The sequence below is a fragment of the Salvelinus alpinus genome, chromosome 4 (assembly GCF_045679555.1).
Source record: "Salvelinus alpinus chromosome 4, SLU_Salpinus.1, whole genome shotgun sequence".
NCBI lineage: Eukaryota > Metazoa > Chordata > Actinopteri > Salmoniformes > Salmonidae > Salvelinus > Salvelinus alpinus.
In genome coordinates, this window is record NC_092089.1 from 64,673,091 (window position 1) to 64,686,940 (window position 13,850).

Here is a 13,850-nt window from a genome sequence, read left to right on the forward strand (position 1 = left end):
TATGTTAACTAGGCACTACATCATTTTGGTTCAGTGGTTATTAGTTTTGAGCAGTTTGATTAAGTGATAGTTAGTTTGTATTGTTGACAAATCATACCAAAAGTTAAGTGAATAATGCATTTTGAAAAGCAAATATTTGTATCCAAATTGAAAGAGTGATTTGGTGCAGTGAACAAGTGACTGTGGATTTGTTTGTACTCAGTCAATTGAAAATGTGCTTCGAGTTTTGAAACAAGCCATTTTGATCATCTGTTAAGATGTGTGCTTAAAATGTACCACAAACTTGCGAAAATTGCACCAAAGTGATTAAAAAAAACTAACAGTGGAGTGATACTTTTTATTGTAAAAGATTAGCCTTATCATACGTAGGCCGCTAGGTGGACTCGTCTAGGAATATAGAGTGAGTAGAGTAGTTGACGCCGCACTACAATTCCCGTTATGCACAACGACTTCGCCGGAAATACAGGCATGGGTCAAAGTTAAAACGCTTACCATGCACGATGTGAAGAACGAAAGCGTTGCACACTGATGTGGCCAAGTTGATTCAATTCGTTATCATTTCTGTTATTTAGTTGTGTTTGTGTTAACGTCGGGAATATGTCTCCAAAGAAGAAGCATGGGTCAAGTCATCAATTGACCCATTTGATCTACCGACATTTGAAGGAAAACGGCTTCCAGAAAGCGGCAGAAGAACTCGGAAAGCATGTGAAGGTCGCTACATCTATTTGTTTCATACGTCGTACATTGTAACATGTAACGTTAGTTATCACTCCATTAATGGAAACTTCGCGACATATTGTTGCAGATTTGTGCTTCCATAACGGTGTCGTTGTTACAATGTAATAACATAGTTGTAACAGTGTAGTTATCGAACAGCCAGAGCGCGCTTGAACAAGAGTCTACCTATGGGCCCTGCACTACTGTGCCATGGAGGCCCAGACCTCTTGGTTGAGACTGTAGACTATACTTGGAGACTACACTAATACATTGAATGTTTGTTATGTAGCTTGCTAGATTTCCCTTTGTCTGATTTTGCTTCTCTTAATATTTTGTCTAGGACGGAGAACCAGAAGCCTTGTCAACTTCACTACTGGACATCTACAATAAATGGTTTGGAGAGTGAGTAGCTAGCCTATAGGTTTTCTCAAAATAATGGCCTGATTAACTGACGTCATTGCATTGGGTTGATTTTGACATTCAACTGTGTTCTTCAGTGCTTCCAAGAGTACAAAGACGGGAACAGAACCGGATTGTTCTGAGTTAAAAAAGAACCGCCAAGCAGACCCTGAAAGTAGCACAGAGAGCTCGAGTTCAGAAGAGGAAGAAGCAACACCTGTTAAAGGTACAGCCTTTTTTTCAGTAAACGTGTAGGAGACCAATGTAAACAACAACCAAGAAATTAGTAGTTTGGTTGTGGTTTAAATCTGAATATCATGCATGTCTTCTTCCTTGCTCTTGTCTTTCCAGCCTCCCAGACCCCAAAGCCTCAGAGCTCAGCTAAGGCCAGCCCAACTAAGGCCAAGACTGCAGTGCAGACGACTCTTGGAGGGAAGGGGACAGACAGCTCAGAGGACTCTGAGAGTGAGGAGCCACCGCCACAAGTAAGCAAGCACAGATGTAAACATACTGGTGAACACCAATAGAGAGACATGATTACAAATCAAATATAAACTCTTCTTCTCCCTGTTGTCACTGATGGAGTCTTCCTCTCCTCTGCTGTTTACAGAAAAGCCCTGCAACGCCCAAAGCCTATCATGTTCCAGCTGCAAAGATCATGGCCGAGTCAGAGGTCACGCCATCGACCCCAACCAAGGCCAAGTTAACAACCACTTCCACGCCTAAATCTGGGGCCTCCAGCAATACCACTGATACGTCTTCAGACAGGAAAGAGGCAACAACAGTGGTGAGTTAATCTATTCCTTTGTAGAATATTCTAAACCTTTCTTTACATTCACAAATAAAACCCTTTGTGTAAAGATTGTGTCACATCTCTAATTGTCTCGACATTGATTCAGAAAACACCAAGGACGCCAACACCAGTGACGCCAATCAGTAAACCAACAGCCAAGACGAAAGCTACTCCAACTAAAGCAGTGATTGTTGCTACTCCAAGCAAGGCCAAGGCAACAACTGCCACGCCTACATCTACAGCATCCGACTCATCCAGCTGCAGTAGTGAATCGTCAGATAGCGATGAGGAGAGTCCAGCGGTGGTGAGTTTACCTCTGGAGTGTGGATACATGATATGTTACATTCAGAAATTAAACCCTGAATTGTTTTATTTGCCTCTTTTTACACCAATGTAGAAAACACCCACAACACCAAAAGCAACACCTGCAAAACCAGTAACACCAATTAGTAGAACAACATCAACGGCCAAGCCAACAACCAAATCGAAGACTACAGCGCCAGAGACTTCCAGTGACAGCTGTGATTCATCGTCAGAAAGTGAAGAGGAAGGTCCAACAGTGGTGAGGTTTTTTTTTTTTTTTTTTAAGACTTGAAATAACCCAAATCATTTCTGTATAAGTGTCTGTTCATATTCTCGCATGATAAACACAGGGTTGAACATTTTCTTTATATTACACAATTTAGAAAACACAGACAGCGCCAGTGAAGCAACAGACAGCAACACCAACAGCCAAGATGAAAGCCACCCCAGTTAAACCAGTGGTTGCTGCTACCCCAAACAAGACCTCGGCTAGTAAGGAGTCCAGTGACAGCATTGATTTTTCATCAGACAGCAACGAGGAGAGTCCAGCAACGGTGAGTTGTATTAGTCCATTCCTGTAGAGTATGGAATCATCTGGATGTTCTCTTCAGATATTTCATCATAAATATCTGTCTTAACACTGATTCAGACAACAGCTGCCACGCCGAAAGCTACACCAGTGGCGCAACAGAAAGCAACATCAACAGTCAAGACGAAAGCCCCTCCGAGAACTCGAGTTAAACCAGTGGTTGCTGCCACTCCAAGCAAGACCCCAGCTAGTAAGGAGTCCAGTGACAGCATTGATTCATCATCAGACAGCGAAGAGGACAGTCCAGCAACGGTGATTTTTTTTTTTTTTACTAAAACATTTATTTTAGTCCTGTAGAATGATCTTATATTGTCTTACCCTCTCAAATGAAACAACGGGTTGAATATTATCTTCATATCAAACGGATTCAGGAAACAGCCACAACACCGGCGAAACCCGCTAAAAATGCTACCCCGGCTAGAGCAGCGACTGTTGCCACTCCAAGCAAGCCTAAGGCAACAGCCACTGTCACAGCCAAGACTACAACAGTAGAGTCATCTAGTGACAGCAGTGATTCATCAGACAGCAACGAGGAGAGTCTAGCAACAGTGAGTTGGTATTAGTACATTCCTGTAGAGTATGGAATAATCTGGAGGTTTTCTTCAGATATTTCATCATAAGTATCTGTCTTAACACTGATTCAGACAACAGCTGCAACACCGAAAGATACACCAGTGAAGCAATCAAAACCAACATCAACAGCAAGGACGAAAGCCCCTCCGAGAACTCGAGTTAAACCAGTGGTTGCTGCCACTCCAAGCAAGACCCCAGCTAGTAAGGAGTCCAGTGACAGCATTGATTCATCATCAGACAGCAACGAGGAGAGTCCAGCAACGGTGAGTTGTATTAGTCTATTCCTGTAGAGTATGGAATAATCTGGAGGTTTTCTTCAGATATTTCATCATAAGTATCTGTCTTAACACTGATTCAGACAACAACTGCAACACCGAAAGATACACCAGTGAAGCAATCAAAACCAACATCAACAGCAAGGACGAAAGCCCCTCCGAGAACTCGAGTTAAACCAGTGGTTGCTGCCACTCCAAGCAAGACCCCCGCTAGTAAGGAGTCCAGTGACAGCATTGATTCATCATCAGACAGCGAAGAGGACAGTCCAGCAACGGTGAGTTTTAAAAGTGAATATGTTGCTGGTATACATTAATAGTCTGTCCCTAATATTTTTCCTCAATACTGTCTATGAACGTTAGGGTCTCATTTTATTCATCTTCACGCTGCTGTAGACGACAACCTCGAACCCACAAACGACACCAGTGACGCCAGCGAAACGAGCCAAACTGAAAGCAACGTCGAAAGCCAAGACGAAAGCCACTCCAGCTAAGCCAGTGGTTGCTGCTACCCCAAGCAAGGCCCAGGCAACACCCACTGTCACACCTACAAGTACAGCACCAGAGTCGTCCAATGACAGCAGTGACTCGCCATCAGACATCCCAGATGAAGCCCCCGCGAAGCATGCCGAGGTTCAACTTAAGACCCCTGCTTCGGCTAAGAAGGCCCAGAGGGGGGGGGAGGGAAATAAACCTGCTTCTAAGGACCTACTCCTACTGCTGAGCAGTCTTACTGTAAGATCAATATACCTCTTCCTGTTCAAACCAGGAGCTATGCTATGAGATGTCCGTCACGATTAACCTCGTTCTAACCTTTTGATATTCCTTCACCAGTCACCCGCAGCTAAAGCCATTGAGAAGAAGAGCGGCCGCAGTGGAGACTCCTCAGTTGAGGAAACTCCAGCTGTTAAAGCAACACCTGCTGGTATGTACTGGTGTCATGGTGCAGGATTTTGGGGCAAATTCCTCAATGTGGCCCTGTGTGTGTTCTGCATTGATGGTCTTCATTACTGTATGTTTTATGTCTCTTTTTTTATTGTATGTAGTTGCTCCAGCCACAAATAAAGGAAAGAGGGTGGCTGCAAAAGACAAGAAAGCAACCTCATCGAAGAAAGCACAAGTACAGATACTAACTCTGTGTATTAAATTGCATTGACTTATTTTCTCATCCGTATATGGTCATTGGGAACCATATTCCCTAAGTGCTTGTTAGCTAGATCATTCTGCATAACTGAATTCGTCTTACCAACCCTTGTTTCAGGCCTCAGCTCCATCAGCCAAGAGGAAAAGAGGTGAAGACAAACCAGGGGACACGCCCGTTAAAGGCAAAAAGAAGAAGCCCTCCCCTGAGACTCTCATGGCTGCCCTGCCTCTGACCGTTCTTGGTCCTCCTCCTACAGGGGGAGACGACTCTGGCTCGGACTCCGACACAGATCTGGATGTGGAGAAGTGGAAGAGACTGGCACTGGACCTATCAGGTGAGTGAGAGTGAGTGAGAGTGAGTGAGAGTGAGTGAGTGAGTGAGTGAGTGAGTGAGTGAGTGAGTGAGAGAGAGAGAGAGAGAGAGAGAGAGAGAGAGAGAGAGAGAGAGAGAGAGAGAGAGAGAGAGAGAGAGAGAGAGAGAGAGAGAGAGAGAGAGAGAGAGAGAGAGAGACTGTGGAACAGGAGGAGGGCAAGGGAGGGAGGGAGAGAGAGAGAGACTGTGGAACAGGAGGAGGGCAAGGGAGGGAGGGAGACCGAGGAAGAGAGCAGGAGGAAGATGAGTGGAAAGAGAGGTGTTGTGAGTCAGAGAGCGGGGGGAGGATTCAAAAGTGTCATAACAGCCAGAAGACGCACAGCATCACCCTTTAATAACTTACTTATGGAATAACTTTGTGAGTCAATATAAACAGAACTGTATGATGTCTTTTATATAAAGTACAGGTGTTGATAGTTCAGAGTAGGTCTCCAAGGGCGCCATGTTGTTTATTTACTGTCTACCCACCTCTGTCCACAGACACAAGCATCGCCAAAATGGACGCCATCACTGCGCTGAACGCTCCACCTGCTCCCACCTCACCTGCCGCAGCAGCGAAGAAAACAAGAGCACCGAGGAAGCCCAAGGCTAAAGCTGCATCGAAGACACCTAAACTCAAGGCTGGCACTGCAGTGGAAAAGTCTAGTGCTGCTGAAAAGGTCAAGACTACAGCTGAAAAGGGAGATGGGAATGGGAAGACCAAGACAACTGCAAAAGCTAGTAAAACCAAGTCCAGTCAGGCTAAGAAGGCAGCACCTCCCACCCCATCAGTTAAAACATCTCCCACCCCATCCCCTGAAGGCCAAGCAGAGATCAACAATAATACTGCCGACCTTACGACCGTGGCAGACAAACAGCCACCCACCATGCCTGCTACCCCAACACCTAATGGAAATCCGTCAGCCACGAAGAGGAAAAATAGGAACAGTAAGACTAAAGCAGATGACAATTCACCACAACCCCAAAAGAAGAAAAGGGAAACTGATGAAAAGAAAAATGAGACTGTAGAAGAGAAGGAAAAGAAGAAGACGACTAAGGAGAATGGTGCGAAAAAGGAGAAGGGAACGAAGAAGAAACAGGAGGAGATAAGAAAGGAGAATGAGACTAAGATGGAACTGGAAAAGGATAAAAAGAAGAAGAAGAAGAAAACGAATGATAACTCTGTTGACAAGGAACCACCACCTCCATCCACCACAGTAACACCTGATCCTCCAACAGAGAAGAAAAGTGAGTGACTCTTCCTCTGAAAACCTTGTTTCTGAAAATGAAAAAAATATTGTATATTAGTCTATACTGAAAATGATTGTGTAATAACATTTATATAAATAAAAACTCTACAGAGATGAAAAAGCTGAAACTCTCAGAGACTGCAGTGCCTGAGATGCCAGTCACACCTGCCCAAGACTCCATCCCTGTACAGCACCCTCCAGAGACCCCACCTAAAAAGGTAAGGAAGTTTACCTCATCTTCATCAAGGCACAGAAGATATAGCTAGACATTGACACACATGCTTTTTCTTGACCTTGCATTCCAGCATGCTTACAGTACTCACTGCATGCCTCAGCTCTCATACCTATACCTGACAAACATAACAGCGCTGTACATTTTTTGGGTTTTATTCTCTTCTCAGAAAAAGCAATCGTCTAAGAGTAAGTAAGGCCTTTAGAGATGAAGACTATCTTAAAGGGGCCTCTCAAGTGTATGTGGACCTGGACGCATTCTACCTAAATGGCAGTGGAGCAATAACGGGTAAAGACTGTCTGTCCACACAATGGTCTCCCCAGACCAGATCGACTGGGGATTTGTTCTATTTTTTTATTTTTTTTTACATTGTATACTGTAACAAATTAACTCTTTTCCTGTTTTGCTAAAGTGGAAACAGTGTTTTTTACCCTATTTGTTTATCTATTTTTTTTAACTGTAAGTGCATGTCCTGTACAGGTTCTAACTGTTTTCCTATTTGAAGATGGCATACTATGTGATGTGCTGCAGCTGTTTTTTATGTTACTGTACATTTTAATGACGGTGTTTTCTTGCATGTTCTTGTGACAGCGAAAAACAGAATGATTTATGGAAATGTTACGTTTACGACAGTGTCTGCTGCTTTGCCTCACATGGTGGATAAGGCTGATCCAAAGTGGAGGGAAGGATCAGAGGAACCTCAATACAGTAATGAAGCCCAGAGCCATTGTTTAACCCTTATACCCTAGTAATGAATGCATATTATGAAAATGAGAGATACTACTAGGATTATTTTTATTTTTTTTAAGTTTCACGGTCAGATGTATTTACTGTATCTTTTTCACAAAATTAAGTCATTTTTCCACAGTTTGTGTCCATTTTGTTAGTGGGTTTGAGGTGCCAAAAACTTGTCTTTAAGCACTTTCTCCTTCTGGTGTTGGTGTCTTCTTCAGCGCTTTGATGAATTGCTTTCCAGAAGGGACTTTGTGGCATTTATAGCTATGGTAATTAATGGCACTGCCAAGGTGGAGAGGTCTAGGGAAATATAAATCATTGTGATTGCGGCGGAGCGGTTGCTGGGGCTGAAAGATTTCTCAGCGAAGGAGTTACCTGCAATATTGGCACAAGCTCTCAGGGCCTGCCCAGCTAACAGTGACCTGTCGGTCCACCAGCGTTCTTTGGGTGGCACGCAGTCAGCGGTTTGCCGCGGTCGAGCCTCCGGCGGCAAGATGGTCAGCGATCGCTCATCCATCCACTAGCGTTTCTTGAGCGGCAAGCTGCTATGCTAGGTGGAGGTCTGACCTTCAGTGGAGGAACGTCGGCATGCGGACCCGTGCGTGCGACCTGCTGTAACACCTTCTCATAAATTGAATAAGTACTGCTACTATTGCTGAAAACCATATTTAAAAATATATAATCCACACAGATTTGACAGTTGAACTGTACCATTCAACATTTTCTGGAAAATGCCCATTGAAGTTCCACATTTTGTAATGGCAAGTTCCACAACTTTTGCGTGTTCTTAAGTACATAGCTTGCATACTCACTTTTAACCCATTCACTAATCTTGGGCATTGTGAAGGAGAGTTTGTGAATATAGAACAAAAATGACAGGAAATGCATCTTTATTTTACAACAATACACACATTAAGATTAGGTATAAGTTAACAATACTACCTTTAACATGGCCTTGTGTAACTTTCTGTGAAGTCTTCCTTAACATTTCATAATGGAAACTATAAACTGTTCTAAACAAGTTTAAAAAAATATATATATATGATACATTTCTTCTATAAGATACATTTCTTTCAATCGTTGGTGGAATAACTGGATCAGAGATGAGTCAGTAAAATGTTCTAACTGAAGATTCATGCCAACCAGGGAATGCATTTAAACGGAATATGGGCACAAATCACCCTACATGTCTATGGGGATATCATTGTGTGTCTATTGCTTAAGGTATTGAAGATGGACCGGAGGGTTTCATGACTAATGTTGTGGGGCACATGAGCTAGTGGAGTTTGAGGGTGAGTGATGTCAACATCGTTCAGGATCCAGACAGCAGAGAGAAGTTCTGTCGAAGAAATACCACAATTAAAGATCCGTAGACTTATCACAATGTTTTACTTATGAATTTCACCCTTCAACATTATATTCTATGAAATGTAAAGATTGACAGGTAATGGTATACACAATATGTAGTGTTGATTTGACACTTCGCATACCAATTCAGTTTGTGATTTGTACTTATGGTTAGAACCTGCTTGAACAACAAAGCAACACCTATCGATGACAAATCTTAATTTTTCCTGAGCTGTCCTCTCCTGCCCTCCCTCACTACAAGATATCGCTAAAAAAAATACTTCTAGTTGTCATACCTGAGCCTTGAGCCTGAGGAACAAGGTAAAGAATCCATAAATTCAAGCTAACACCTCATCCGGTCAAAACACCCCATTAAATTGTCCAAAACGTTGTACCAATCATGACATTCATATGGGGATAAGTGGTAGCACACAGCATGTAAAGGACGTCTTTTAATGGTGACTCATAACCTTTCGAGAATGATGGTGTTGTATACAGCTGGTATGAGTGCCTTTACTGCTTGATTCCACGAATATAGAAGTGCAAACTTAACGTACGACTTAATGTGAAATTCATGTAAAGCCTTAGTCGTTCCGATACATATTTCAGAGATTGTCTTCCATTGCAGACCTGCACCCAAATTCTAAAAAGGTCATGAATCACCATTAACAAAATATGTTCTTACCCTCTGTGGTTTGCGAATAACCATTAAAAGGCGCCCCTTCCCGGCTGTGTGGTACACATATAAATGTTGTCCTGTGGAATTCTCTGGGGGGAACAGCTCATCTGGATCACCTTGCTTACGCATCTGTCTCTATTAAAACCCAGTCGGCGTCTCTGTGGTCTCAGTAGAAAGCCACGGTGAGTTGATGTTACCTAAAAATTCATGTACGTTGAGATATTAAAAGTACGTTTAAGTTTGTTTTTGTTTGATATGTTATATCATGACAAACAGTATGGCTAAGGTTATCGTTGACATGGATCCTAGGAACTGTCATGTGTCAATAAGTCAATACCTTCCGGGTTAACATTAGGGACTTGAAGTTAGTTGACGGACACTAACGTTAGACTAGCTAACGTAACGTCCCACCTTACAACATCTGTTCATACAAGGTTGTCTGAGTCAGTGTCCCTCCAAATCCATTTTGATGGCCTTCCTCTATACAAAGGCCATCCAAATTCAAAGAAGAAACCAACCAGTCTTGATTTCTTGCATGACTTGAGGAAATGCAGCAGCTGGGAACTGAAGGTGTTTCTTTGGAGACAGAAATCTTAAAGTCCAAATCTCTGCCATTATTTGTGAAGCACCAGCAAGGACCTTTGTCAGAAAAGCAAAAGGTCACAATGGCTACTATGGCTGTGACAAATGCCGTCAAATGGCAGTCTACTACCTGAATCGTATGACCTTCCCAGAAACAACAGCCGAGGTCCAACCACAACACTTTTGATGATTTGACTGATGACAGAGAGACAACACCTTTAGGATCATCGTCAAGTGGTTTGGTGACGCCGTTTCCTCTTGACAAAATGCTCCTGGTATGTTTGAGAGTTACACGGAAACTGATAACTATGGCAGAAAGGGCCACTGAAAACATGTTTAGGTCCAGCTGTTGTCAGAAATGTATCTTCACAGCTGACTGACCTAAGACCTCACACTCCATCAGAAATCAAGAGAACCACTGAATGAGTCTGACCGTTGGAAGGCAACTGAGTTCTGTACATTCCTCTTATACACTGGGCCTGTCTGTTTAAAAGGGAATATTCCAAGGGTGATGTATGAAAACTTAATGTTGCTTGCAGATGCCATGACTATCTTCCTAAGTGTATCCTTGTGTACAGACCAAGCAGACTATGCAGGAAACCTCCTGGTTTTGTTTGTGGACCACTGCAGCTGCCTGTATGGGAAGGTAAACATAATATACATTGCCTAACCCATCTCAGCCATGAAGCACACGCATTTGGTGTTGACAATATCTCTTGCTTCCCCTTCGAGAATTTTCTTGGCCAGTTAAAAATAATAAGAAAACGATAAGAAAACGTTCTGGAAAAACCTGGTGCACCAAGGACAAATGTTACTGGCCTCCATACAAGAGCCAAGAGAAGTGTAAGTCGCTCTGGATAAGAGCGTCTGCTAAATGACTTAAATGTAAATGTAAATGTAAGTGAAGGCAGTGATGTCACATGAATGGCAGACATTGATACACGGGAGGTGTATTCAATTAAATTACTGAAGACAAAGAGTGAGTACTTTAACAGAATATTAAGATACTAAATGTCTCATTTGCAGACATTTACAGATTAACTGATAAGATGAACTGATTCCGTGATGTTTCAGATTCATATGAGAAAGCCCATGAGTGCCTGATTCGAGCAGAAAAACATTCAAGCCTGGAAACAGAGCCAGAGTCTCACCAAAGAAAGAGAAAGTAAGATTTAGTATTTGAACTAAAAAGGAATCTTAACACTAGTACTCTGAAAACTTCATGCTTGCTGTCATTCCCAGGCAAAATCCTAAATTTGATCAAACCGAATGAGTCTGACGCTGATCACAACCAGCACAACCCAGCGCCAAAGACCCCCAAATTCACCCCAAAAAAGGGTTGATTCCACGCAAAAAAAAGTATATCCAAGATTTCATTTCTTGGCAAGGAATTGTTCATACAAAGTGCAAGTCTAATTTTCACAACCTGCATTTCATTCGCACAGTATCTTCTAGACCCTCTTTGTCACTCTCTGCTGGGGGGGGGGGGGGGCTCTTATGTACTGAATGTAATGAAGTATATCGCATAACATTATTCGTTCTTAAGCATAATGTTATGTTTTTTGAAGGAATGCTGAAATAGTTGGGCTGTGAACTCAGAGGTATAGGACAAATAACTATGCTTAACTTTGATATGAACAGGTCTGCAGTCTTCTTCGTCACAGGCGCCAGCTGCTCACCAGTCTGAAGGTACCAGATCTTGCCCATCATATTATCGGAGGAGAAAAGGGAGAAATTCTCCACAATGTTAATCTTCTCACACAAAAAAAACATCACGGGTGTGATTCACGATAAGTATTGCTTTCATGCAACGATTATCAACAGAAACAATGTTCGATTTAATTCAAAACATTTTACAAGTAGGATATAGAAATAGCGGAGAAATGTGACAGAAAATGTAACGTTAATGGAAAGTGTTCGTTACCTTTGCTAGCAAGTAGTCGAAAGCGAATACTTGCAGTCAAAACATTGTTCAACTGGGAAAGTTTGCCGCTAGCTAGCCATGAACAAACTTGTCTTGTTCACTCCATGTGTTCACACATGAAACACGTCAGTTGACTGATTAAGATTGCATGCGCTTCATTCCTCCAGCAGTAGCTAACTTCCAAATCGAAGGTTACATATGTAACCACGGTTATGTGAGCTATATGGATCACTCCAATATATTGGTATCACTCCGCATCGGAGGGATACATCCGAGGTGAGGATTTACAGATTTACTCCCGCGTACACCTGTGACACGTTCTCTACATAATTTTTGAGGCGCCTCTAGCACTGTAGAGGATTGGAGTGATCCATATAGCTCACATAACCGTTGTTACATATGTAACCTTTTATGTTTCACTATATTGGATCACTCCAATATATTGTTATACCCGTATCAGATTTAGTCAGTGCAGTGCTTGCCAGCGGCGAAGTCCCAGTGCAGGACCGAGACGCAGAGGCCTTCAATGTGGAAGGGGAGGCGACGTCCAGTACTGCTGAACCAACCGCAGAGGGAGGTGCCACATTTACCCGATAGTACCTAGCAAAGGTGCAAGAGGAAGCCCAGCTGGCCGCAACAGGTATCAGCGAGGGGCAGTCCTCTCAGTAGAGCCCAGGATGCAGCCATACCTCGTGTTGAATGTGCCAACACAGATCCTAGCACTGGCCTGCCAGCCAGGCGGTATCCTGTCATAATCATGTCCACTATCCAGTGGGATAGTGGACACGATAGCCCAGCCCTCAGGACTCTCACCATAGCAGACAAAGAGCTGGTCTGTTGTTCTCACTGACCGTGACCCCTCCACATAAGCAGCCAGTGCCCTCACAGCATGCCACACAGCATGCCAGAGGGAGGCCCAGACTCCCCCACCACTACAGACAGGATAAAAGGGATGTTCACATGCCTGTCTGACAAAACCTTCAGGAGGAATGAAGGGCGGAGAGATATACTCCTCCCCCCGGGGTCCATCTGTTATGCGGAGTGGCACAGGGGAACCCAAGAGCGGACTTACACGAGGAAACAGAGATGAATGAACCAAGGTATTTATTGTAACACAGGGAGATATGGAGTGCAGATCCAGGGAAGCTTGGATGAGTTGTAGGAAACCAAATGTGGGGGCTGAGGTTGGAGTGTGCTGGGTTGGGACAGAGTAAACAGATCCAGAGGGGAATCCAGTGGTGGTGTGATGAGTCCAGAACAGGGTAGCGAGATGTGGAACAGGAGACAGGAGCCAGAGTCAGGGCAGCAAAACTGCAGTAAGAGGATAAACAGCATCAATGAGGGAAACAGGTACAGCAGGGTAACAGGATCTTGAATAATAATAATGGCTAGAAGCATAAACTGATTGAGCAGAGATTACAATCTGGCAGAGTGGAAATGGTAGGACTGAGTATTTGTAGAGGTCTTGATAATGGAACGAGTTGCTGCTGAAAGGGATCTGCTCTGACTCCAGCACACCTGTCTCCAACCACACAATCACACAAACAGACACCGGATGACCACTAGGGGGTGTGGCAGGAGCAGATGTGACACCATCCGGTTGCACTCAGAGATTACTTCCATGAAGTGGGTGGGTGTTCTACCAAGAAAGCCACCTTCATAGAGGTGTTTCAGGGAGGCAGATTCCAACGGTTCAAAAGGCGGCTTTGCCAAAACTGCCAAGACCACATCCAGATCCCAGCTCACCATTGAGCGGGTCCTAGCTGGATGCAGGCGACGAACCCCCTTCATAAACCTGGAGACCAAGGGATGGCGCCCCACTGGCCTGTCCATCCACCCCACATGGAAGGCAGATATAGCGGCCAAATACCCTCTGTGTAGAGGCTGCTAAGCCCTCATCCAAGCGAGACTGCAGGTATTTGAGGACTTACTGCACCCACCATGACTCGGGCACCACTTC

At 43.7% G+C, this 13,850-nt stretch overlaps 1 protein-coding gene and 1 long non-coding RNA gene across 3 annotated transcripts; one reads left to right on the forward strand and one right to left on the reverse strand.

Annotated features, from left to right (window-relative positions):
- The first annotated feature begins 272 nt into the window (after positions 1-272).
- On the forward strand, positions 273-6,959 carry LOC139574140 (nucleolar and coiled-body phosphoprotein 1-like). 2 transcript variants are annotated; one of them, XM_071398344.1, is made up of 19 exons: positions 273-711; positions 1,058-1,119; positions 1,215-1,342; positions 1,468-1,601; positions 1,727-1,903; positions 2,016-2,213; positions 2,307-2,471; positions 2,596-2,766; positions 2,862-3,053; positions 3,173-3,349; positions 3,446-3,637; positions 3,733-3,924; positions 4,043-4,381; positions 4,481-4,571; positions 4,693-4,766; positions 4,908-5,124; positions 5,643-6,389; positions 6,503-6,609; positions 6,793-6,959. In XM_071398344.1, exons 1-19 carry the CDS (start codon positions 598-600, stop codon positions 6,817-6,819), a joined length of 3,504 nt encoding a protein of 1,167 aa, XP_071254445.1. In that variant the 5' UTR covers positions 273-597; the 3' UTR covers positions 6,820-6,959. The 2 variants fall into 2 exon arrangements, with proteins under 2 accessions (XP_071254445.1, XP_071254446.1); XM_071398345.1 differs by lacking the exon at positions 3,173-3,349.
- A 1,272-nt stretch (positions 6,960-8,231) lies between these two features.
- On the reverse strand, positions 8,232-9,708 carry LOC139574141 (uncharacterized). The gene is made up of 2 exons (XR_011674729.1): positions 9,391-9,708; positions 8,232-8,697 (listed from the first exon to the last, which is right to left on the reverse strand). It is a non-coding gene; the product is annotated as an uncharacterized lncRNA (long non-coding RNA).
- Positions 9,709-13,850: the final 4,142 nt, after the last annotated feature.

Excerpts from the sequence above, each read along its gene's own strand:
- LOC139574140 (XM_071398344.1), top strand. The coding sequence starts at position 598 with ATGTCTCCAAAGAAGAAGCATGGGTCAAGTCATCAATTGACCCATTTG. Across the intron at positions 2,214-2,306 it reads ATGAGGAGAGTCCAGCGGTG|AAAACACCCACAACACCAAA; the intron begins GTGAGTTTACCT and ends ACACCAATGTAG. Across the intron at positions 2,767-2,861 it reads ACGAGGAGAGTCCAGCAACG|ACAACAGCTGCCACGCCGAA; the intron begins GTGAGTTGTATT and ends ACACTGATTCAG.